This window comes from Macaca nemestrina, chromosome 1 (genome assembly GCF_043159975.1).
Source record: "Macaca nemestrina isolate mMacNem1 chromosome 1, mMacNem.hap1, whole genome shotgun sequence".
NCBI classification, from domain to species: Eukaryota; Metazoa; Chordata; class Mammalia; order Primates; family Cercopithecidae; genus Macaca; species Macaca nemestrina.
Window position 1 is genome coordinate 180489308 of NC_092125.1, and position 25320 is coordinate 180514627.

Here is a 25320-nt window from a genome sequence, read left to right on the forward strand (position 1 = left end):
AATGATAATATTTGGGATAAACGAGGTTAAATGATGTATTAAACTTAATTTCACCAAAAAACTAGTTTCACCTGTTTCTTTTCACTTTTTAATGTGACTACTAGAAAATTCTAAATTACAAATGTGGCTCGCAGTGGAACTCCACAGCGCCTCACTCGGAAGGTTGTTGAAGGATCCAGTGAGCTGGGTGTTCAGGTGTCTGGGGAACAGTAAAGTCCCAGAGAGATGATGGCTTCTGAGGCTGCTGGGTCCTCCGGGAGGTGTCTTCTCCATCACACAAGAAGACGGGCTCAATCTAGAAAGAATAGAGAATGTGAAGGACTATTCAAAACAAAATGAAAATTATTTATAACACCCAAAGATAACGGTTACATTTCCTATAGAGTTTGCTTGTTTCCGTGCCCGTCCGTGCAACCTGGTCTCCCACCACCACTGGGCACCAGCTGCAAGTTCTCAGAAAAGTCACCTTTAACAGCTTGGTCCTGAAGCCTGGGACCTTGAGGAGCCTCAGCAGGGAGGAACTCCTCAAAAAGCCAAAGGGCAGGGCCTTACACCTCCTTTCTGTGCCTGTGAGGGCTGTGGAAGCCAGGCCCTCTGCATGCCCAGCCCCCGTTCTTCTTGGCCTCTGCCCTCACCTGCCATGGCTCTGGCACTCTGGGGGAGGCTGACCTATGCTGCCAGTTGTCACCAGCAGTTCCCGCGGCTGTTCACCTCTCCCTTCCGCCATATGTGGGGAGGGAGGGAGGCTCCAGCACAGAACGACTTGGGTCCCAGGATTCTCTCCATTTCGTCCATGGGTGCTCTCCTGTCCAGAGCCAATGGGGGCCCCAGGGTGCAGTCAGGGGTCCCTCTCGCTCTGTCTAGAACCTACACTCCCTCCCACATCTCATTCTGTCCCTGAGTTGGCGCCACCCCTGTGTTAGGCTTCTTCTTCCCCGGAGGGGCCTTCTGAGGGGCTTTTATCCTTTTCTGAAATCCAGTCCTCACCTGCGCCCCACTCCATGCAATCCCTCAGACATGTCTATGTGCCTAGACCGCAAATCCAGAGGGGGTCCTCCATCCCAGGAGGTTCCAGGGCTCACTGCAGAGATGCAAACGATCTGGTAACTTGGTTTTCCACTTAGCGTTGATTTAGGAACATCCTTCCAGGGACATGACCCCTCCTGATGGTTGCTGTGCCATCCCTTTCTATCTAATCTGCATCGGTGAGTTCTTAGGTCGGGTTTTTGATCTTACAAATACTACTTCAGTGACCCTCCCAGTACACCATGTTTACTTTGATCTTCTCAAATCTAAGGAATTGTTAGTTCTCCATTCTAGACATTCAGCAAATTCTGCCGCCTGAGTTGTGCTAAATGCCACAAGGCCACCCTATTCCTGAGCTCAGCCTATCTTCTCTATCCCTTCTATCACCAATCTGTCACCAATCCTCAGACATTACCTAAGCTCAGGCCACATCGAACAGCACGGTGTCTCACACTTTCCAGCCTCCCTTCTGCCTTCTGCTGTCTCACTGCTGGGCATGTCTGCCCCATCTCCAAATCCTCTCCCATTTCCAAGAGCCAGCTCAAATGCCACCTCCTCCAGGGAGCCCTTCTTGACTTCCCTAGCTTGAAGTGATTCCCTCTTCTCTGAATAAAGACAGCATTTCCTTGTCCCCCCTTCCCTTGTGGTTCTGATGCTCCCACATAGTCCAGGGGCCATTTGAGTGCACTTGTGGCCCAGTGTCCCTTTCCATCTCCCTCCCCTTTCCCTGGCAGACTAGGAGCTCCTTGAGGTCAAGGACAGGTTCTGATTTCTTCCTGTGGGCACAGGGCATGGCACACAGTGGGCATGTGAGAAAGGTTTGAACACATATGAATGAAGGAGGACAGGCCTGGGTCTGGCCCTGAGTTCTGGCCCAGCCGGGCACTGCTCTCCTGTATGACCTCAGGCAGGGCCTGCTCTCAGGGACATGGCTTCCCTGTGGCCTGAGGCAGCTGGACCCCACTGTGGGGGTTCTGTCATGGTGGGAGGACTGTTTGGCCCTGGGGTTGATATGCCGGCCCTGCCTGGGATAATCTCTCTTGGATAATGATTGCAGGGCAGCCCCCATTTCCTCTGGCTGCACAATCCCATTATGAGCCCTTCAGGATTTATGTCTAAGACCCACCCTAAGCCCATCACTAACATATGGCATCCTGGCAGATGAGGATGAGCAGAGATTGTAAACACTCATTCATTCATTCATTCATTCACTCCTTCACTCAGCAGGTCTGCTTCCAAACTGCAGACCCAGCATTCAATCAGAACCTGGACAACCCTGGAGGCGCTTCCGGTAAACAGTTCACAGTTCAGTGAGGTGGGGACAGGGACAGTGGGAGGCACAAGGACTGTGGAACCAGAGAAGGAGGCTTCACTCAGCTTGGTGGTCAGAGAAGGCTTCCTGGAGGAGGGGACGCTCAAACTCTGTCTTACCAGAAGAGTAAGCCATTGTGCCAGCGAGCAGGCAGGGCAGGGCCCTCACAGGCAGTGGCTCCCGCTGCAGGAGGGGGCCAGTGTTCACGCTCAGCCCGGGGCTGGATGCTGCTGCACCAAATCTAATGATAAGAGGAGCGTGGCTGGGGATTATCTGCTCTTGTTTACATGATTAAAACCAGACAAATACTTCTTTATCTGAAAGAATGAAAGGGCTTTGGGGAAAAATCCTTTTGGCAACAAAGCAAAGCACAAGCATTTCCTTAATTAATCTCTCACGTCCCCCCGCCCCCCACCATCCCACACCCCCACAACAGCTGCAAGAAGAGTCGCTCTGGGGCTCCGGGGCTCCAGGACTTCGGGGCTGACCTGCACTGGCAGGCAGAGACCCAGGCCAGGGTGGCTGGGGGTGGAGAGGAGCCGAGAGGAGAGAGACCCACAGCCCTCTCAACACAGCCACCTATGACAGGGAACCTGGGCCCAGGCACAAACCCAAGATGGCCTCATTTTACAGATGGAGATCTTAAGGCCCAAAGATGGGGGAGTGACTTGCTTGCTGAGGCCACACAGCCAGTTGGCAGAGCTGGGACTAGGACCCAGGTCACCAGTCCCCAGCCCAGCGCTCTCACTCACTCCCTCATTAGCTGGTCCAGGGGCCTGCAGGAACCGCCTGCAGTGCCGTCCTCTCAGGACCCACAGGGAAGTCAGACCCGTCCCTCCTTTCACAGACAGACAGGCAGGGTCCTGATGGAGCAACCAGCGGCTGTGGGAGTCCTGGAATGGGCTCCTCACTTTGGGGGAGAGGCAGGTAGACCTCAGAGGTAGCCCGAGCTTGATCCTGCCTGGTGGGCAGGCGTTAGGAGAGTGAAGGAAGCTTCTAAGAGGACATCAAGCATGGGAAACGGCAGGTGCAGAGGTCTCAAGGCGCCACCCCAGGGCATGGGGCAGAAGGCAGAGCAGAAAGAGAGGCTGGAAGGAGCACAGGACTGGATTGTTGAAGGAACGGGGTTTCCTGGAGCACTGTGAGGCAGTTGGGCATAGCCAGGAGGGGCCGAGTGAGCAATGAGTGCCCAGCCAGGCCCTGGCCTCCCCACCACAGCCCCTGACCCCCTTGCCCTCCCAGCTTGATGTCCGGACTTGCCTCCCTGGATGCCAAGACCTCCAGCCGCCTGGGCGTCCTTACCGTGGCGTACTACCTGTGGACCACCTTCATGGCTGTCATCGTGGGCATCTTCATGGTCTCCATCATCCACCCAGGCGGCGCGGCCCAGAAGGAGACCACGGAGCAGAGTGGGAAGCCCATCATGAGCTCAGCCGATGCCCTGCTGGACCTCATCCGGTAACCATTGCCACCCACACCCCGCTCGGGAACGCCAGGCCCAAGCCTGCCCTGCCAGGGTCCCCAGAGGCCAGGACGGGGTGTAGGGATGGGGGTGATCACGGAGGCTGTGATCACCCTAGGGGGTTGAGCTCCGGGCTGCCCACCGAGATCATGCTGCAGCGTCTGCCCCACCAGGCTGGAAGCACCTTGCAGGCAGGACAGGGTCTGCCCCTCTCTGCCTGTGGCTGGGTGCAGAGCAGGCGTCTGTGAGCATTTGCTGATGCCCAGCCTGTAGGATGGGAGGCTGGCGGTTGTTGGCCCCTCCCTTTCTTTATTGGTCCTCTTTTCACAGATGAGGAAATGGGGCTCAAAAAGGTGCCATGACTTTTCCAGAGTCACCGGTAGGTAGGTAGTGGAGACAGGATTCAACCTAGGCCTGTCTGACTCCAAGGATGGTGCCGTTTGCCCTGCGGTGCCACCCGCTAGCCACGGCAGTACAGCTGACGTTGCTTCTCAGACCTAGGCTCCCTCTCCAGGGAAGCACTGCAGACCCAGCGGCACAGCCACCTTCCACTCCCTCTCCCCGGGTCCCCTGCAGGCCACCCCTGCTCCTCTCCTTCATGCATTCGCTCCCTCACCAGTGGAGCTCTGTGCCAGGCCCTGGACCAGGGGACTCAGAGTCAGCCCTTGCCCTGCAGGAGTGGTCAGACCCTGGAGCAGACAGGGACAACGTGGGGGCCTGGGGCTGCAATGGGGAAGCTGGGGCTGCCGCTGAGAGCAGGAAGCCACCGCCCTTCTAAGGGAGGGGAAGATGGGGAGGCAGGGAGGGCAGGCCCGGGGGCGACAGCTGTGCAAAGGTCCTGAGCTGCAGGGAACCGTGTGGGGGAGAAGGCATCGCACAATCAGTGTGACAGAGCAGAAGGGGTGAGAGGCGGGCAGAAACTCCTGCGGGAGAATCCAGGTGGGGACGGACCTCAAAGGGCACCGTGAACCAGGCCAAAAGTTAAGTTTTATCCTAAAGGCCACAGGAAATGGGTTTTACACAAAGGAGTGACATGATCCAATTCAGAAGATTCACTCTGACCAGGGGTCAGAGTTGTGGGAGAGGTTGGAGGGGAAGGCAGAGCCAGGGACAGAGCCAAGTGGTGGCACTGGGGATGGAAAAAGAGGCAGATGGCAGGGCTGCTCAGGAGGGACCCTCAGCAGGAGGCGGGTGAGACGGAGGTGAGGTCTGCTGATCACCCAGCATGAAGGTTTCTGGCCCATGCATCCAGGTGGATGGTGGTGTGGTCACCAAGTGATGGATGGTCTGCAGCAGGAGCAGGCATCCTGGGGTAGGTGTCCACTGATGGTTGGCCAGTGGTTGTGACTCTCATGGAGGAGTCTAAGCTGGAGACAGAGGTTTGGAAATCACCAGAGAGAGGTGTTAGGTGCAACCCTAGTGGCAGAGGGGCTCTTGCAGGACAGGTGGTGAGAGAGCAGGGACTGGGATGGAGCCTGGGAAGCCCCACCCAGGAATGGTCTGCTGGGCTCCACAGGCTACCCCACTAAACCCGCTCAGGGAACTCCTTCTAGGATTTCTCACTTTCCGATCAATTTCAGATCTAAGAAGTCTAGGCCTAACATTAAAACCCCAAACTCATGCAGTTTAACCCTGTCCTAGTCTTTTGGATCTGACTCAGACTGGGAAAGCTGTAGTGTGAAGAGGGTCGTGGTGAGTTCGTTTCTCTTTCCTGCTCTGCCTGCTCCCTGGTGAGAGGTGAGGGAGTTGGCCAGGACGGGTTGCCCAGACTGGGAGTGGGGTGAGCTGGAGCAGGTGCTCCCTGGTCATGTCTCTCCAAGAGTACTTCTGCGGGTTCTCTGGAGCCTCTTCTCTCTCTTGCATCTCTCACCTGCTGTCCCCTGGACTCAGGCAGTCTATTCCATCTGGCTACTTACAATGTCCTCCCTAGACTGGGGCTCTGGTTGACTCCTCTACTGGGGTCACCTCACCCCCTGGGTGACCCTGTTGGGTCATATCTGGCCCATGGGAAGCATACACAGCCCTATTGGAAGTGCTGGCCTTTCCCAGGGCCTTTGGACATGAGTCAGGCACCAGCCCCTACATTCCTCAAATCCTAAGAGACTCAAGCCAAGGTCTCTGAACAGTTCTCTTGGCTTGAGGTTGTGGAGAAGCATTCCTTTCCTCCCCCGTGGGGATAGATGCCCATACACAGGCTCCCACCCGCTCTCTAAAGAAACTCTCATTCCCTGTATCAGCTAGTTACTGCTGCATAACAAACCAACCCAACATTTATCAGCTTAAAACGACAGCCACAAGTCTACAGGTCAGCTGGAAAGTTCTGCTGATTTGGACTGAGCTCACTCACATGTCTGCAGGCAGCTGGTGGCTCAACTGGGGAACAGTTGGTCTAGGGGAATCTTGGCTGAGATGATTCAGCTGCACTCTTTGTGGTCTTTGTACTCCAGCAGGCCAGCCTAGATTTATTTCATGGTGGTGACAGGATTCCAGGAGAGAGCTAGCCCAGGCATTTTTTTTAATAACAAAGGTGGAGGAGCAAGAGAGGAAATCAAAACATGCAAATGTTTCTCAATCCTCTGCTTTCAGCAAGTCCACTAATATCCTCTTGGCCAAAGCAAGTCAGGTGGCCAAGTCCAGAGTCAAGGTGGGAAGGGACCACAATGTTACAAGGGAAATGGAGTCTACAAACCAAGGCCATCAATGCAATCAGTCTACCACTGCCTTCATTACTCCAGGAAAATCTTCAGCTTCTCTTTTACCCTTTAGAGTGTGTGATGAACTAAGGATCATGAAATGCTTGCCATGTTGTTCCTATCGCGTGGCTGTCACCTATAGAGTCTGGAGCCAGAAAGAGATCCAGGCAGGGTCTGTTCTGTGAGTGCTTACTTGGCCAGCGAGACTTCATCCAGTACCAGTGCTTTGAACACCTTCTGGACTCTGGCACTTCCGAATTCAGTCTCCGGCCTGGAAACCTCTCACCTGAGTTCCAGATTCTCACATAAAGTGTCTAGAGGCATCTCAAAATTAACAGGCCCAAGTTCAACTCTTGATTTTTTCATAAATCTGCCCTTTTCTCACCCTGCCCATCTTGGTCTGACATCTCTCATTCTCTCATACCCTGCAGCCAGTTCCTCAGCAAATTTTACCTTGAAAATGAAATCCCAAGCCATGGCCCTTCCACCTCCCCTGCCACTCCCGCCATTGCCGCCCCTCCGGTGTCCGGCCTGGCCTCCGCTTCCTCTCTGCTTCCTGTGGTCTGTTCTCAGCACTGCAGCTACAGGCATCCTTTTCAAAACCTGCTCTCAACCCAGCACATGGCAACAAAATCGTAGCCTGCACTGCAGCTTACAGGCACTTGCTGACACACGTCAGCCTCTGACCTCTGCCCCGACTCTCCCCTTCCCTGCCCTGGCTCCAGCCCCACCTGCCTCGCTGTCCTTCCCATCTGGGTGCCATTGCCGCCTCTCTGGATGGCCCTCCCAGCAGAAAGCATGCAGCTCCTTCCCTCACTCCATTTACATCTCTCCTGGGTGTCGCCTCTCCTGGGGCCTCCGAGGCTCTGTCTCTCTGTTGTCTTCTCTTGCGTCACCTTTCCTCATAGCCTTTCTTAGTACCCAACATGATCACATCGATGTGTTTCTTTTCTTCCCACCTCCACTGGAATGTAACATGCCCTGTGAAGCCTGGCTCTTTAACCTCTGTTCCCTGCTGTATCCTGGAGTCTAGAACAGCACCTGGCACCGAGTGGGTGCACAGAGTTTGCTGAATGCACATGTGGGTTTCAGGTCATCAGTGGCGTTGGGGTCTGACCCCCAGGAGGAGCTGGAATGGTCCAGGGAGAACGTGCCCAGCAAGCAGGTGCAGAGGCCTAGGAGGGGCCTTGGCTCACGGCTGCACTGTGGGCTTTGCACAGCAGACAGAGCAGCGGCAAGCAGAGAGACAGGAGGAGAACTGGGAGAGTGGATATCCTGGAAACCGAGGAAAGAGGAACTTCAAGAAACCTTGTTTCTAAGATCTGTTATTTCTAGGATGTGGTGATTCATGGTTTCTTGGATCTTAATGATTCAGAACGGCTTCTCCACGTGGTGGAAGGAGGTGTCGGTGCTGCCTGCCTCACCACTGCCTGCCCCTGCTCAGGGGCTGTGGGGCTCGGATCAAACACACATGCCACAGTCAAATGTTCCAGAGTGTTTCCCGCTCTTGGGTTGCTTTTCACGTGGTGAAAATGGATCCTGCTGCTTAGAACAGAAAATTGATCCTGCTGCTTAGAACCGCACCCCCTACCCCCCAGCGCTACCCCACCCGCTCTCAACCCTGAGGCAAGTTGTTCTGCAAAGCTGGGTGTTGGATCTACGCTCTCACAGTTTCTTGGTCAGAGAGTGGGGCTGCAGGGAGAGAACACAGGCGTCCTGGGACAGGAAACCAGAACCTAGGAGACCTGTGGCCTCATCTCCACTCTGACAATAATAAGTCACTGTGTGACCCTGGGCAGGCCAGTTCCCCGCTCCAGGCCTCAGTTTCCCCAGTGATTTTCAAGCTCCCATCTAGCTCTGTGGTTCTGAAACACAAAGGCCTATGAGCCAGTGAAGAGGCTACAGGGCGTGAACCGAAGCTTCTGGAGGAGGGTTCTGGGAGATGAGGTTGAGAGGGCTGGGCAGAGTCCAACCTTGAAGACAGGAAGCCCAGGTTGAGGGGCTGGCTGTTAGGCTTTCGGAATGGGAAGCTGGTGGGTTTGGGAAGGATGGATTAGAGCAGGGTGGAGTGGACAGGTGAGCAGAGGCATGGATGGGGTGCCCTGGGAGGGGCACAGTCACTTCCGTTCCATTCAGCCCCCCTGTATTCAGCTACTGCTCTGGGTGAAGACATTGTGCTGGGAGCTGGGGAGCAAGTACAAGTGCCCCTCACGCCCCCACCCCAGGGCTGCCCACCATCTCAGGACAGACGGACAAATGGGTGCACTGACGGTGACTCCTGATGCTCTGAGAGGCTGTGAAGGAGATGGGGACACTGGCAGTGAGGGACCAGGGGCCTCCTGACCCTTGCCCGGGCCCACAGCAGGTGTCTACCAGGCACTGAAGACTGAACAGAAACACAGATGACCAGGCAGAGAACTGAGAACCAGGGCAAGTGGGACAAATGAAAAGTGGGAGCCCACTGTGTGGGGACATAAGGCACACCTCAGGGGCAAAGATCTGCATCTATGTCTCAAAGATGATTCCAGAGGAACACAACGGGCCATGTCCCTGGATGACCCGCCAAGACAGGAATTCATTTTCCAGGGCTCCAGCGGGGGCTCCAGAACACTGGCGCCTGCTCCCAGTGCAGCGCGCAAAACAGAAACCCAAGCAGAGCACTAAGCAGGGCTGGCCCCTTCTCTCTTTTTTTTTTTTCCAATCTTATTAAAACACCACAGAGATTAAGTAATGACTGGGCTCTATTTATAGCTCCCAACTACCCTCTCAGGGATTGGAAGAAGCTTCCAGGAGCTGTGCTTGGGAAGGAACAATTCCCACCTTTAGGACTTGGTCTGGGGACATGTTATTAGGGGTGGGTTTGGAAGCATCTCGGTGAGAATTTGCAAGTAGCAGGGGAAGAGGGGAGCTGAGAGATGGACTCTGGCTCTGCCTGGAAAACGTGCAGAGAGGCACAGGGCAGAGTGTGTGGATATTTGATAGGCATGGCTATTAATGTCCCCAGGCACGTTCTGTGTTTTATGTAGCTGCCACCAGGAGCACAGACCTCATGGGACAAGCAGAAAAGTCTTCCCGTGAAGGCTCAAAGCCAAAAGAAAATGTACATTTCCCCATTTAATAATCAAAGGTATAATTCTTGATTAAAATCTGCAGGATAAATTCATTGGTTATTAGTATGAGAACACACTAGTCAGGACTTGCTTTTGGCTGCCAGATCAGCAGAGGCTTAAGTAAGGTAAAAGCTTGCATTTGCTCCTGAAGAGCAGTCCAGAAATGGGAGGTGGGCAGCTGGCAGTCGCCAGGGTCCCATGCCCCGCCCACCCGTGTGCTGTGCCATGCTTAGCACCTGGCTTTCATCTGAGTCTCATGGTCCACGAAGGTTGCTCAAACTTTAGCTATTATCTCCGTGTTCAAGGCATAAAAGAAGAAAGTTGGAGGAATGGACCAAAGGGTCCTGGCTGAATGGGCACCTCCTTAAGAGTTTTCCAGGAATCACCACCCAACAACTTTCACTTCTTGATGGCCACCCCATTAGCAAGAGAATCAGGGTTTGATGGCAGTCCCATTTGGTCCCCACAATATAACAGGACTTCTATTAAGGAAGGATGGGAGAATGGAGACTGTGTAGGCAACTAGCTAACCCTGCCAGGGCCCACATTTAAAATGATTGTAACTGTAAAGGAAGTTGTAAATAAATGTCTATACAGGTACAAGTTCCATTTGGCTTCTTATGACCTTCCACATGTTCTCCATGTGTGTGTGAGCTGAGTCTTGAAAGATGGGAAGAGAGGAACTGAGGACAAGAGTGAGTAGGAGGCAACCCAGGTGGAGGCAGTGTGAGTGTGGGGCCGCAGGTTGGAGGAAGAGCAGGCACGCAACGGAAACCTCTTAGCAGATGCTAACCTCAGAGGTGGCATTTCTCACAGGACACAGTCCTAGAAGGGGACTGTGAAGACAAAGATATAAATGCTTTTAGAGAAAGGCTGCTGCCAGGACCACGTGAGGGTGCCCATCTCTCACCAAACCTCCCACACCGTGCACTGTCGTTTTAAAAATACTTTGTCAGTTTGACAGGTGGAAATATCTTGAATTTGTTGATGAAACTAAACATTTTAAAAAGCGTTTTTGGCCATTGACTTTCCTTCTTTTGTAACACGAATTGCCTGGTCGTATCTTTCCATCATTTTCCTGTCGGATTTTTGTGGTCTATTGGTTTACGCAGCAAATATTTACCGAGTGCTTGGTATGTGCTGGGAACTCTTCCCGGGGCTGGAGAAACAGCAGTGAACAAACACAGAGTTTCCGCCCTCCAGGGAGCTGATATTCTGATGAGAGGAGCTAGTGAAGGTAGAAACCAGGCCAAGATTTGTAAAAGCTCTTAGTAGATTTAAGATGGTAGTGCTTGGTCACGCAGTCTCTCCAGTTCGTCACTTGCTTTGTGGTTTTAGCTGTATTGCAATATGTCTTGGAGAGCTTCTCAAGCATTCAGCTTTGCATTTTAGCCTAGTTTTAGGTTTACGGAAAAGTTGTAGACCGTACAGAGAGATCCCACACGCCCTTCACCCGGCCTCCCCTGATGTTAGCGGCTTACATAACGAGGGTACATTTGTCAAAACTAAGAAATTAAATTGGTTCAACACTATTAACTAAGTTACGGATCTCGTTTGGATTTCATCAGTTTTTCCACGAATGTCCTTTTTCTCTGTTGCAGGATCCAATCCAGGATGCTATGTTGCGCTTCGGGATTTCTTTATTTTCATGTAGTAAAATCTATTGATTTATTGCTCATTTTGTTCTTAGAGAGTCATTTCCTATACTGAGACCTGATAAGATCTCAACCTGTATTTCTTCTAGCTTTTTATGGTTTCTTTTTCTTTCTTTCTTTCTTTTTTTGACAGAGTCTCACTCTGTCCCCAGGCTGGAATGCAGTGGTGTAAGCTCAGCTCCCTGTGACCTCCACCTCCCGGGTTCAAGCAATTCTCCTGCCTCAGCCTCTTGAGTAGCTGAGACTACAGCAAGCACCATCACACTCAGCTAATTATTGTATGTTTTAGTAGAGATGGGGTTTCGCCATATTGGCCAGGCTGGTCTCAAACTCCTGACCTCAGGTAATTTGCCTGCCTTGGCCTCCCAAAGTGCTGGGATTACAGGCGTGAACCACCATGCCCAGCTGGTTTCATTTTTCAAGGAATTATTTATTTCTTTAAATCATTTGGAATTCATTTTGGTGTAAGGATCTGACATCTATTTTTCCAAACAGTTGGTCAGCTACACAGTATTCTATAAAGAATCCTTCATTTCCTCACTGATTTGTGAAACAACTTTTATCAAGTATGAAACACTTAGATGTGCTAGGTTCTGTTTCTGGGCTACAGCTTCCCTTACACAGACTATTCCATTGACTGCTGTGTCAGTATCACAGTTTTGACAGTTATATCTTTACAGTTTTTTTATCTGGTAGGAAAGACTCCTCCACCTTTAGCTTTATAACAAAATATGTTACTAAGAATAACAAGCCCCCCTGTGTGAGAGGTCCCGTGTTGGGCCCCACAGATAGGACATGAACAACCAAGTCCCACCTGCAAGGCGGCCCCTATGTGGGGGAGGCAGACAGGTGAGCCAGCGACTGCACGGTGGTGTGGCGGAGTGGCAGTGACCCACACACAGAAGGGCCACAGGGTCTTGTGGGGCAGTCAGGGAGGGCTGGACAGAGGAAGAGGTGCTTGATCTGTGGTAGATTTGAGGAGTTCACCAGACAAGAGAGGCAGGCAGGGCATTCCAGGCGGAGGGAACAGTGTAGACAAATGCCTGGCTCTGGAAAGTATGTGGCACAGTCTGGGGGCGGCAGGTGCTGGTGGTGTGGAGTGTCCATGATGTAAGTGATGAGACCTCAGTGGAGGCTGGCCTGAGGAAGGCCTGACCCCCAAGGGAGATGTTCAGATTACCCCAAGGACACGACCCCCAGGGCCCTCCTGTCCTGGGCTCTGGAATTTTTCAATTGCTGATTCTCTTCCCAGGAACATGTTCCCAGCCAACCTAGTAGAAGCCACATTCAAACAGGTGAGTGAGTCCATGGGCGGTGGAGGGGAGGGAAGGGGCAGCCGGCAGGAGGGCAGGCAGCAGGGCTAGTGGCATGGTTGGGACGTGACAGGTGTGCTGGTCAGTCACGCTGTCTCCTGGAGGTGGGATGCTAGAGGGGAGGGCACGTTGGGGATCCTTAGAGCCCCCCATGGCCACATCCCTGTCCTGGGTTCCATTTTTCATGATGAAAAAGTGTGGGGGTGGAGAGAAGCCTTCACTGAGTGCCTGCTCTGCTTACACATACACCCTCTCGCCCATCCTCACAGTAACTCGGCACTAGCCCCACTTCCTGATGAGGAAACTGAGGCTCCGAGGATTCAGTGATTTGCCCAAGGTTATACCACTAGTAAATAACAAAGCCAGTAGGTAAACCCAGGCCTATCTTCTTAGCCTGTCTTCTCTTTCCTTTTAAAGTAATCATTTCCCCCCAATGAGAATAATAATGATGTTCACTGTAGAAAATTAGGAAAATACTAAACAATATAAAGTAGAAAATAAAAATCATCTGTAGTTCTAGTACATAGTCCCTGGTAGCAGACGGTATATTTCTAGTCTTTTTCCTCTATATATTTTAAAATAATATTATAATCATAGTGCATATACAGTTTTCATCTTGCTGTTTTTCACTTCCATTATATCATGAGCATTTTGCCCGGATATGAAATATTTCTTAAAAGTATACTGTTTAGTGGTACTATAATGGCCTTTAATAAGGCTAGGCTGCCATTTATTTTCCATTCCCCCTTTCAGTGTTCCCTTAGGTTGTTTTCAAAGTTTTTCCTTTGTTGAAATTGTGGTGAATGTCCTTGTGCATCAGTCTTTGCCTGCCCTTTGAATAATTTCCAATTCTGTTTCCCTTTCTAAATTGTCAGCTGTTGGTTAAATCCAGAGTTTCCTGAACCCTTTTCCTGGGCTGGGCCCTACGTTGAGCCTGGGGACACAAGGAAGTGGCTGAGGGGTAGAGAGGAGGCTTCTGAATAGGGAGCTGTGAAAGCTTCGGCAAGTCGCTGCGTCTCTCCTGACATGTATGAAATAAACCAGATTGTGAAGGGGACCAAATCCTAAGCTAGGGAGTTTCTATTGTGACTGGGAATCATTGAGGGTATGAGAGATAAAGAGAAACAATGTTGCTCTACTTTTTTTTGTTTTGTTTTGTTTTGTTTTGTTTTTTGAGACGGAGTCTCGCTCTGTCGCCCAGGCTGGAGTGCAGTGGCGCGATCTCGGCTCACTGCAAGCTCCGCCTCCTGGGTTTACGCCATTCTCCTGCCTCAGCCTCCTGAATGTTGCTCTACTTTGTAACTATCTGGAATGCCCTTTTTCTTTTGGCAAACTCCTACCCACCCTTCAGGACTCAAGTCAAATGTCCCCTTCTTCGTGAAGCTGTCTATCTCTTTCAGCCAATTAGTCACTCCCTCCCCAAGGCAGAAATCATGTCAGGTTCATTGTGTATCTCCAGCAACCAGCACAGAGTGTTCAACAGGATGATGATGATGATGATGATAATGATGATGATGATGATGATAATGATGATGATGATGATGATAATGGTAGCAGTAATGCTTCCATGGGGCTTAACATGTGCCAGGAACTGTTGTAAGCACTTTATATACATCGTCTCATTTCATCTCATGTGGTAGAAGCTATCATGATCCATTTTACAGAGGAGCAAAAGGAAGCAGAGACTTCAGGTCTCATATGTTTCCTGGGTGGTTGGTCTTATCGATGCAGTGATGTCTAAGGGGAGAGGCAGCTCCCTTGTTGGGCTCCCAGTACCTGAGGGATGAGGGAGTGAGACCCATGAATGCTCTGGGGGCAGAGAGGGAAAGGTACGTGGCTCAGGAGGGTCATTTTCTCGTGCATGGGCTTCATCTCATCAACAAGGCTTGGGGCAGGCTATGCTTCTTCAAAGAGAAGGTCCAAGTTTCCACCTGGTGGGCGGCAGGGCCAGTGGGCCACCAGGTGGATGGATATTGGATGATTGGGAGGGGACAGATGGGCGGAGGAAGGGTTACCTGGGTGGATAAGGGGCTGGGTGGGCAGTTAAGAGGGACTCAGATGGGGTGATGAGGTGTAGAAGGGAGAAGAGGAATGAAGGCAGGAGGCAGCGTGGCTGGGTGGTGTGGTTGTAGAGGAAGGAGTTGCAGCTCTCTTTGGATAAAATATCAATAGCAATCCCTGCTCTGCCTGCTTCACAGGGTTACTGTCAATCAAATAGGATAGGAGTGGATACAAATGTGCCTTCAAGATGCTATTATTCTTGTCGTTAATATTAATAACAACCCTTGGCCCTGACTTCTCTCTGGGTGGGGTGTCACCCACCAGTACCGCACCAAGACCACCCCAGTTGTCAAGTCCCCCAAGGTGGCACCAGAGGAGGCCCCTCCTCGGCGAATCCTCATCTACGGGGTCCAGGAGGAGAATGGCTCTCGTGTGCAGAACTTCGCCCTGGACCTGACCCCACCGCCTGAGGTCATTTACAAGTCGGAGCCGGGCACCAGCGATGGCATGAACGTGCTGGGCATCGTCTTCTTCTCCGCCACCATGGGTACGTGCTGCCCACCTGCCGAGTGGTGCCATGGAGCCGGGCCCCCAGCCCCTCCCAGCAGCCTGCTCCTCCACCTCTTACTGAGGTCTGGGGAGAATGCTAGAGAGGTTTACTGTGAAAAACTGTAAACATTGATCAGCCCTGTTTATTTAAATCCCGCACCTCCCCACCCCACCCCAGAGGCTTCTCCCTGGCACCTCCCGCTCAGGCCTGTCTGGGCCATTTCTTAGGCCCACAGCTGGCATCCCTGCCACACCCTTCCCTTTGCTGCCCTCCTCTGGGATGCCAAGTCCCTCGCCTATGCAAGCTACTTGGAGGCCCGCACCTTGGTTTTTAAATTTTGTGTTATTTTTCTTAAAGAGGGGTCCCAAATTATACAAGCTTCAGACCCCAAAAAGCCCGTGGAGATGTCCTGCCTGCCATCCCCGACTCCTCCACTGGGTTTTCTTGTCAAGGAAAAGACCTCACCGTCCTCCTCATTCATGCAAAAACTCCGGGAGTGACTTTCTACCTCATCCTCTGCCTTGGCCCCCACTTTTGCATCCTGTCGGGTCTGCCCCCAGGGTCCCCTCCAAGCCACGTGTTTCCCTCTACTCAGCATCACTGCCTGGGTCAAGGCCGTGTGGTCTCTTGCCTGGTTCCGGTGAAAGCTGCCTAGAAAGCTTTCAGGGCTGTCCCTGCTGGTGTCTCCTATTCAGGAGGTCACAAGTCTGATCGTGCTCTGCCCATTGCCCTGGAAAGGGACTGAACCCCTAGTGCCAGCTGAAGAGCCCTGTGAGACTGGCCCGTGTTCTCCTCTCAGCACAGCCCCGCCACTCACAGCCACTGCCTCCCTCAGCCCAACTGCTTTTGCCACTCCCCCTCCACGTTTGTTATCTTCAGGGTGCTCCCCACAAGCGCCATGCCCTCAGGAGAGCCCTCCCCAGACTAGGCCAAGTGCCCCAGGCTACACTGCCTGGTTATTCCGTAAGCACTAGACTAGATTGTGAGGATGCCATTGCTTGCTGTCTGCACAGCCACTACCAGCCCCGCGCAAGCAGATGGGCTTCTCGCCATCCACCCCAGAGCCCACTGCTGCCATGGCCAGAGCAGGCACTCAGCAGACCTGGTGGGGAGATGGGTGGGTGGCTGGATGACAATGGGTAATGGAGCTCTTCTCATCTGGGCCAAAATGCCAGGCGTGAAGAGGGGCCAGGGCCTCAGTGAGCCAAGTGTGTGAAACGACAACATCTGAAAGTGCCTTTCAGCACATCTGACAAGCAGTCCCCAAACGCAGCCTTTCTCAGGGCCAGGAGCACAAGAAAAGGGCATCTACTGGCAGAGCAAAAGAACAGGAGACCCCTGGACTTAACTTACTGAGTGTTCACTGCGCATGTGTAACTGTCCGTGCATCCATGAACATTTGTGTGAGTGTACCAAGGTGGGGCATATGAGGGTACCGAGGCGGGGTGTGTGAGTGTACCAAGATAAAGAGTGTGAGTGTACCAAGGTGGGACATGTGAGTGTACCAAGACAAAGAATGTGAGTGTACCAAGGCGGGACGTGTGAGTGTACCAAGACAAAGAGTGTGAGTGTACTGTGGCGGGCGTGTGAGCGTACCCAGGCGGGGTGCGTATGTGTTCCAAGGTGGTGTGTGTGAGTATACCAAGGTCAGGTGTGTGAGCATACCGAGGAAGTGTGTGTGAGTGTAGCAAGGCAGGTTGTGTGAGTATACCAAGGTGGGTTGTGTGAGTATACTGAGGCAGTGTGTGTGAGTGTACAAGGTGGTGTGTGTGGGTGTGTGTGGATGTATGAGTGTTCTGAGGTGGGGTGTATGAGTGTGCTGAGGTGGTGTATGTGAGTGTACCAAGGCAGGGGTGTGTGAGTGTACCGAGGCAGGATGTGTGTGTATCAAGGCAGTGTGAGTGTACCGAGACAAGGTGTGTGAGTGTACTCAGACGGGGTGTGTGAATGTACTGAGATGGTGTGAGTATAACGAGGTGGTGAGGTGTGTGAATGTACAGAGGCATGGTTTCTGAGTGTACTGAGTTGGGGTGTGTGAGTGTACCAAGGTGGTGCGAGTGTACCGAGGTGGTGTGTGTGAGTGTACCGAGGCAGGATATGTGAGTGTACTGAGGTAGGGTAAGTGTACTGTGGCAGTGTGTGTGTGTACTGAGACAGGGTGTGTGCCAAGGTGAGGTGTGTGAGTGTAACGAGGAGGTGTGTGAGTGTACCGAGGTGGTGTGTGTGAGTGTACCAAGGCGGTTGAGTGTACCGAGGCAATGTGTGTGAGTGTACCAAGGTGGAGTGTGTGAGTGTACCGAGGTGGTGTTAGTGTACCGAGGCAAGGTGTATGAGTGTACCAAGGTGGTGTGAGTGTACTGGGGCAGTGTGAGTATACAGAGGCAATGGTTATGAGTGTACTGAGGTGGTATGTGTCAGTGTACCAAGGCAAAGTGAGGGTATAATGGCGGGGTGTGTGAGTGTATCAAGGCGAGGTGTGTGAGTATACCAAGGTGGTGTGAGTGAGTGTACCGAGGCAGTTGAGTGTACCGAGGCGAGGTGTGTGAGTGCATCGAGGGAGGGGTGAGTAGGGGTGTGTGAGTGTACTGAGGCAGGTTGTGTGAGTGTACCAAGGCAGGGGGTGTGTTTCGAGGCAGTGTGAGTGTAATAAGAGGTGGTGTGTGAGTGCATCGAGGTTGGGTAAGTGTACTGAGGCAGGGTGTGTGAGTGTACCAAGGCAGTGTGAATGTAATGAGGCAGAGTGAGTGTATCAAGGTGGTGTAGGTGTACCGAGGCAGTGTATGTGAGTGTAATGAGGTGGAGTGTGTAAGTGTACCAAGGTGGTGTGAGGGTACCAAGGCAGGGTGTGTGAGTGTACTGAGGCAGGGTGTTTGAGTGTACTGAGGCAGGTTGTGTGACTGTACCGAAGAAAGTTGTGTGAGTGTACCAAGGCAATGTGAGTATACCAAGGCGGTATGTGTGAGTGTACCAAGGCCAGTTATGTGAGTGTACTGAGGAGGTATGAGTGTACCAAAGCAGAGTCAGTGTACTGAGGTGGTGTGTGTGAGCGTACTGAGGCAGTATGTGTGAGTGTACCGAAGCAGTGTGTATGTGTGTACCGAGGTGGGGTGTGTGAGTGTACTGAGGTGGGCCATGTGAGTGTACCGAGGCAGGGTGTCTGAGTGTTCTGAGGCAGTTTGAGTGTAGCAAAGGGTGATGTGTAAGTGCATCAAGGCGGGATGAGTGTACCGAGGTGGGATATGTGAGTGTACTGAGGCGGTGTAAGTGTAACGAGGTGGAGTGTGTGAGTGTACCAAGGCAGTGTGACTGTATGAGTGTACCAAGGCAGGGTGTGTGAGTATAACGAGGCAGAGTGTGTAAGTGTGCCAAGGCAGTGTGAGGGTACCGAGGCAAGGTGTGTGAGTGTAATAAGGCAGTGTGTGTGAGTGTACCAAGGCAGTGTGAGTGTACCGAGGTGGGGTGTGTGAGTGTACCAAGGCAGGGTGTGTGAATGTAGCAAGGCAGGTTTTGTGAGTGTACAAGCGGCGTGTGTGTGTACCGAGACGGGGTGTGTGAGCCTGAGGCAGTGTGCGTGTACTGAGGTGGGGTGAGTATACTGAGGCGGGGCATGTGAGTGTACCGAGGTGGGGCATGTGTGTGTACTGAGGCAGTGCATGTGAGTGTACAGAGGCAGGGTGTGAGTGTACCGAGATGTAGTGTGTGAGTGTACTGAGGCATGGTGAGTGTACCAAGGCAAACTGAGTGTACCAAGGCAGGGTGTGTGAGTGTACTAAAGCAAAATGTGTGAGTGTACCAAGGCTGGGTGTGTGAGTGTACCGAGGCAGAGTGTATGAGTGTATTGAAGCGGGTTGTGGGAGTGTACCAAGGCAGAGTGTGTGAGTGTACCAAATTGGGGTGTGTGAGTAATGAGGCAGTGTGTGTGAGTATACAGAGGAGGTATGAGTGTACCAAGACGAAGTGAGTGTACAACAGAGGAGGTGTGAGTGTACCAAGACGATGTGTGTGAGTGTAGCGAGATGGGGAGTGTGAGTGTACCGAGGCAGGGTGAGTGTACCAAGGCGGTGTGAGTGTACTGAGGCATTGTGAGTGTACTAAGGCGGTGTGTGTGTATGTACCGAGGTGTGGTGTGTGCATGAACCGAGATAGGTTGTGTGAGTGTACCAAGGAAAGTTGTGTGAGTGTACTGAGGCAATGTGAGTGTAACGAAGTGGGGTGTATGAGTGTATCGAGGTGGCGTGAGTGTACTGAGGCAGTGTGTGTGTGTACCAAGGTGGTGTGAGTGTAACGAGGTGGAGTGTGTGAGTGTACCAAAGCGGTGTGAGTGTACAGAGGCGGGGTGGGTGTGTGTACCAAGGCAGGCAGTGTGAGTGTACCGAGGTAGGTTTTGTGAGTGTACCAAAGTGGAATGTGTGAGTGTACCAAGGCAGGGTGTTTGAGTGTACTGAGGTGGTGTGAGTGTAACGAGGCACTATGAGTGTACTGAGGTGTGGTGTGTGAATGTACCAAGGTGGGGTGAGCGTACCAAGGCGGGATGTGTGAGTGTACCAAGATAGGGTGTGTGAGTTTACCAAGGCATGCTGTGTGAGTGTACCAAGGTGGAGTGAGTGTACCGAGGTGGGCTGTGTGAGTGTACAAAGGCAGGTCATGTGAGTGTACCAAGGCATTGTGTGTGAGCGTACCGAGGCAGGGTGTGTGAGTACTGAGGAAAGTTGTATGAGTGTACTGAGGCAATGTGAGTGTAATGAAGCAGGGTGTGTGAGTGTATTGAGGTGGGATGAGTGTACTGAGGTGGCATGTGTGAGTGTCCTGAGGTGGTGTGAGTGTAAGGAGGTGGAGTGTGTGAGTGTACCAAAGTGATGTGAGTGTACAGAGGAGGGGTGGGTGAGTGTAACAAGGTGAGCAGTGTGAGTGTACCAAGGTGGGTTTTGTGAGTGTACCAAAGTGGAATGTGTGAGTGTACTGAGGCAGGGTGTTTGAGTGTATTGAGGCAGTGTGAGTGTACCAAGGCAGTGTGAGTGTACCAAGGTGTGGCATGTGAATGTACCAAGGTGAGGTGAGTATACCAAGGTGGGATGTGTGAGTGTACCGAGATGGGGTGTGTGAGTTTACTGAGGCATGCTGTGTGAGTGTACTGAGGTGGGGTGTGTGTGTGTACAAAGGCAGGGCATGTGAGTATACCGAGGTGGTGTGTGTGAGTGTACCGAGGTGAGTTTGTGAGTGTACCAAGGCAGTGTGTGTGAGTGTACCTAGGTGGGATGTGTGAGTGTACCAAGGTGGTGTGAGTGTACTGAGACGGGTGTGTGAGTGTACTGAGATGGGGTGTGTGAGTGTACCGAGACAGGGTGTGTGAGTGTACCAAGGCATGTTGTGTGTACTGAGGTGGGGTGAGTGTACCGAGGTGGGGTGTGTGTGTGTGTACAAAGGCAGGGCGTGTGAGTATACCGAGGTGGTGTGTGTGAGTGTACCAAGGCGAGTGTGTGAGTGTACCAAGGTGGTATGTGTGAGTGCACCTAGGCGGGATGTGTGAGTGTACCAAGGTGGTGTGAGTGTACTGAGATGGGGGGTGTGTGTACTGAGACTGTGAGTGTACCGAGTCAGTGTGTGTGAGTGTACAGAGGTACGGTTTGTGAGTGTCCTGAGGTGGGGTGTGTGAGTATATTGAGGCAAGGCATGTGAAAGTACCAATGTGGGGTGTGTGAGTACTGAGGAGGGTTGTGTGAGTGTACTGAGTCAGGTTGTGTGAGTGTACCAAGGCAGTGTGCATGTACTGAGGCAAGGTGTGTGAGTGTACCATGGCAGGGTGAGTGTACCAAAGCAGGGGTGTGTGAGTGTACCTAGGCAATGTGAGTGTACCAAAGCAAATCAGGTTGTGTAAGTGTACCAAGGCAGTGTGAGTGTACTAAGGTGGTGTGTGTGAGTGTACCTATGCAGAGTGTGTGAGTGTACCTAGGCGGGGTATGTGATTGCACCATGGTGTTGTGTGTGAATGTACCGAGGTGGGGTGTGTGAGTGTAATGAGGTGGGGTGTGTGCGTGTAATGAAGTGGGGTGTGAGAGTGTATTGAGGCAGCTAAGTGTACTGAGGAGAGTTGTGTGAGTGTACCAAGGCAAGTTGTGTGAATGTACTGAGGCGGAATGTGTGAGTGTACTGAGGTGGTTTGTGTGAGTGTACCAAGGCAGTGTGAGTGTACCGAGGCAGGGGTGATTGTATTGAGGTGGGGTGTGTGAGTGTACCGAGGTGGGTTGTGTGGGTGTACCAAGGTGGTGTGAGTGTAACAAGGCAGTCTGTATGCATGTATCACAGAGAAGTGAGTGTACTGAGGCGAGGTGTGTGAGTCTTGATGAGGCAGTGTGAGTGTAACAAGGCAGTGTGTGAGTGTACCAAGGCAGTGTAAGTGTACCGAGGCGGGGTGTGTGGGTGTACCGAGGAAAGGTGTGTGTGTGTACCAAGGCGGGGGTGTCTGAGTGAACCAAGGTGATGTGTGTGACTATGCTGAGGCAGTTGAGTGTACTGAGGAGAGTTATGTGAGTGTACCAAGGTGCCTTGTGTGAGTGTACCGAGGTGGAGTGTGTGAGTGTACCAAGACAGTGTGTGCAATTGTAATGAAGCAAGGTGTATGAGTATACCAAGGCTCATACACGAGGCAGTTGAGTGTACTGAGGAGAGTTATGTGAGTGTACTGAGGCGGGGTGTGTGAGTGTACCAAGGCAAGGTGTGTGAGTGTACCTAAGCGGGATGTGAGTGTACTGAGACGGGATGAGTGTACTGAGAGAGTGTGAGTGTACTGAGTCAGCGTGTGTGAGTGTATGGATGTGTGGTTTGTGAGTGTACCGAGGCAGGGTGTGTGAGTGTATTGAGGCTAGGTGTGTGAAAGTACCGACGTGGAGCATGTGGGTATACCAAGGCAGTGTGTGTGAGTGTACCAAGGCAGGGTGAACGTACCGAGGTGGGGTGTGTGAGTATAACAAGGTGGGGGTGTGTGAGTGTACCGAGGCAGTGTGAATGTACAGAGGTGGTTGAGTGTACCGAGGCGAGTTGTGTGAGTGTACCGAGGCAATGTGTGTGGATGTACTGAGGCAGTGTGACTGTACCAAGGCAGTTTGTGTGAGTGTACTGAGGCGGGTTGTGTGAGTGTACCGAAGCAGGTTGTGTGAGTGTACCGAGGCGGCGTGAGTGTACTGAGGCAGTGTGAGTGTACCGAGTTGGGGTGAATGTACCGAGGTGGGGTGTGTGAGTGTAACGAGGTGGGGTGTGTGAGTGTACTGAGGCAGTTGAGTGTACCGAGGTGAGTTGTGTGTGTGTACCGAGGCAGGGTGTGTGAGTGTATTGAGCCGGGGTGTGTGAGTGTACCGAGGCAGGTTGTGTGAGTGTACCAAGGCAGGTTGTGTGTAACGAGGCGGGGTGTCTGAGTGTATTGAGGCAGGGTGAGTGTACTGAGACAGGGTGAGTGTACCGAGGCGGGTTGTGTGAGTGCACCGAGGTAGTGTGAGTGTAACGAGGCGGAGTGTGTGAGTGCACCAAGGTGGTGTGAGTGTACCAAGGTGGGGTGTGTGAGTGTACCAAAGCAGTGTGTGGCTTAGTCTGTGTGTGCTCATGCCTTCATGTGCCCACATCTGCCAGTGCCTGTGTCTGTGTGCACGTGTGTCTCTGTGTCCCCGCATCAGCGTGTGCCTGGCCTGTCTGTGCCTGTGTCTGTGCGTGTGCACCTGCATCCCTGTGTTCCCCCATCAGCGTGCACCTGGCTTATGTGTGCCTGTGTCTATGTGCACCTGTGTCTGTGTGTGCTCATGCCTGTGTGTGCCCACATCTGCCTGTGCTCACGTCTGGGTGCAGCTGCATCCCTGCGTCCCTGCATCAGCGTTTGCCTGGTCTTTCTGTGCCTGTGTCTGTGTGCACCTGCTTCTGTGTGTGCCTGTGCCTGTCAATGCCCACATGTGCCAGTGCCTGTGCCTGTCAATGCCCACATGTGCCAGTGCCTGTGCCTGTTGGTGCGGATACCAGTGTCTGCCCACGTGTATGAGTGAGCACACTTGTACAGTGGCTCCGAGCAGGGCTTTCTTTGGTTCCCTCAACCCAGCCTCCTTTCCCCACCCTATCCCTGGGATGTGGCTGGTGCTAAGGTCCCGCTGGCCCTGCCGTGAGGGAGCCGCCTCATCACATCAGGGTTCCATGCACACTGGTTCCCAGCAGCCAGTCCTTGGATGCCCCTGGGAAAATCCAAATCGGCCTGAGGAGGGGCAGGAGCCTGGGGAGGGTGGAGCCAGCAGGGGAACCTGGCTCCACATCAGCCAGGCGGCAGGAAGACAGGTGGACAGGGGTAGGCCCAGGGTCACCTCCAACTCCAGCCTCTCCTACCCACCCTGGCAGGGCCCCCACCTCACCCCATTACCACAGGGTAGCTGCTCCAAGGACTGTGTGGCTCAGGCTTCTCAGGACAGGGAAAGAGCCCTTCTCTGGTGTCCCACAGGCCATCGTTTGAATCCCACCCTGCCTCCCTGGCTGAGCCCCAGCACCATGACAGTGGGCCTCATGAGGGCAGCTGCACAGGGTGCCCTGCTCCCCTCGTCGGTCTCACCAGGAGGCAGGGCAGCCACTCAGTCCGTGTTTCAGGACTGGCCTGATGGAGATCACCCCACAGTGCTGTTCCCACCCACCCTTTCCTGGTGTGTGCGAGCTGGGGAGGAAGGCCTGGAATGCCGGGGGAGGTACCAGGAGCATCAGGGAGGGCTTTTAGTCCTCACTCACCATTGATCACTGTGCATCTAACATGCTCCAGCTAAGGAGATGCAGTTCTTGCTCTCGCTGAGCTAACCTCGCAGAGGAGATGGGGAAAAACCCAGACAGTTATGTTGTAATAGGCCCTAAGAGGTGAGATACTGAAGAATAAGTGGGCGTTTGCAAAGGGGAGTGGGGATGGCTTCCAAGCTGTTTGGAGAGCGGGCAGCCAGTGCCTGGGGCATTGTAAACAGCCTGTGCAAAGGCCCTGAGGCAGTTAAGAGCTGGACTCCCTCCTTCCAGAAACTTAAAGAAGGCCAGTGGTGCCAGGGCACAGTGAGATGGGCAGGAGAAGGAGGGAGGGGCAGGCAGGGCCCACTGGAGTGGGGCTGAGGCATCAAGCTGGGTGAGGCAGTGGGGAGCTTGTCATGGCCTAAGTGCACAGCAAAGCCAGGGGTGCGCTTGGCAGGGAGCATTTTTATCTTGAGGAGATAACATTGGCCGCTTTGTGGAGGAAGGTGAGAGAGGAGGAAGACGTGAGAGCACTGTGGGGTCGATGGTGTAGTGGAGGAGGAGAGAGGGAGAGAGGGAGAGTGGGGGAGTGTTGGAGCATCAAGGCTGCTGGGAAGCCAGCCATGCTGAGACCCATGTGGGCCTGTGGGTCTGTCCCTGCTTTACCACAGTGTGGCTGCACCCCCGCATGGGGCATCCGTGACATGCTCTTGTGTCTGTGACCCGCAGGCATCATGCTGGGCCGCATGGGTGAGAGCGGGGCCCCCCTGGTCAGCTTCTGCCAGTGCCTCAATGAGTCAGTCATGAAGATTGTGGCAGTGGCTGTGTGGTAAGCCTCCTCATTTACCCACCTCACCCCCGCCAGCCCTGGGTGGATGGAGGGAAGACATGACCCCACCCTCTTCTCCCCTAAAGTGAGCAGAAAGCTGTGCCCAGGCTCAGCCCCGGGCCGGGGCCTCCAGAGCTACATGTGTTTCCATGGGTCCCCCAGCCCCAGCCAGGCCTGGCTCCGGCCCTGGGCCCCCTGCCCCTTCCAGCCTGGTCTAAGAGCTCAGCCTGGCTCTGTTGCTCTCCTGGGCTCAGTTTCTCCATCACGTGGAGACTTACCAGCTCAGCTTCTGCAGAAAGGAAAGCTGGCAGTGAGAACCAGCTGCTATTCCTTGGTCCAGAGTTCAGAGTTCAGGAGCTCAGTGGGGAACGCAGAGGTCGGCCTGCGCAGGCGCACTGTGTAGGCTCTGGTGGTGGTGGGCCTGAAATGGGGGCCTCCCGAAGGCAGGGCGGGGGAAGGAGTGGCAGAGGTTGTCCGGGGCTGGGGCGGTGGAGGTAACGGCATGAAGGACGCCATATGCTGAGCCTGGGCCGGGCACCTTGGCACAGTCTCGCTCTGTCCTCGCAGGAGCCCAAGGAGGCTCAGGGAGAAGGCGGCGCAGCGATGTGGGGCTGGGGCCGGGGTGTGTCTGCCCGCCTGGTT

The 25320-nt window shown here is 53.3% G+C and overlaps 1 protein-coding gene and 1 long non-coding RNA gene across 5 annotated transcripts in view; one reads left to right on the forward strand and one right to left on the reverse strand.

Moving 5' to 3' along the window:
* The window catches only part of LOC105495069 (solute carrier family 1 member 7), a 54816-nt gene that overhangs the window by 23856 nt on the left and 5640 nt on the right, over positions 1-25320 (forward strand). For 2 of the 3 annotated variants that reach the window (XM_011764246.2, XM_011764247.2), the window contains exons 3-6: positions 3581-3796; positions 12511-12553; positions 14897-15119; positions 24579-24678. In XM_011764246.2, the coding sequence (XP_011762548.2) occupies positions 3581-3796; positions 12511-12553; positions 14897-15119; positions 24579-24678 (582 nt within the window). The remainder of the gene's footprint in view (positions 1-3580; positions 3797-12510; positions 12554-14896; positions 15120-24578; positions 24679-25320) is intronic. The other variant, XM_011764248.2, reaches the window with a different exon arrangement.
* On the reverse strand, positions 87-25187 carry LOC139362278 (uncharacterized). 2 transcript variants are annotated; one of them, XR_011620826.1, is made up of 3 exons: positions 24957-25187; positions 2458-2579; positions 87-289 (listed from the first exon to the last, which is right to left on the reverse strand). It is a non-coding gene; the product is annotated as an uncharacterized lncRNA (long non-coding RNA). The 2 variants fall into 2 exon arrangements; XR_011620827.1 differs by lacking the exon at positions 87-289 and adding an exon at positions 989-1081.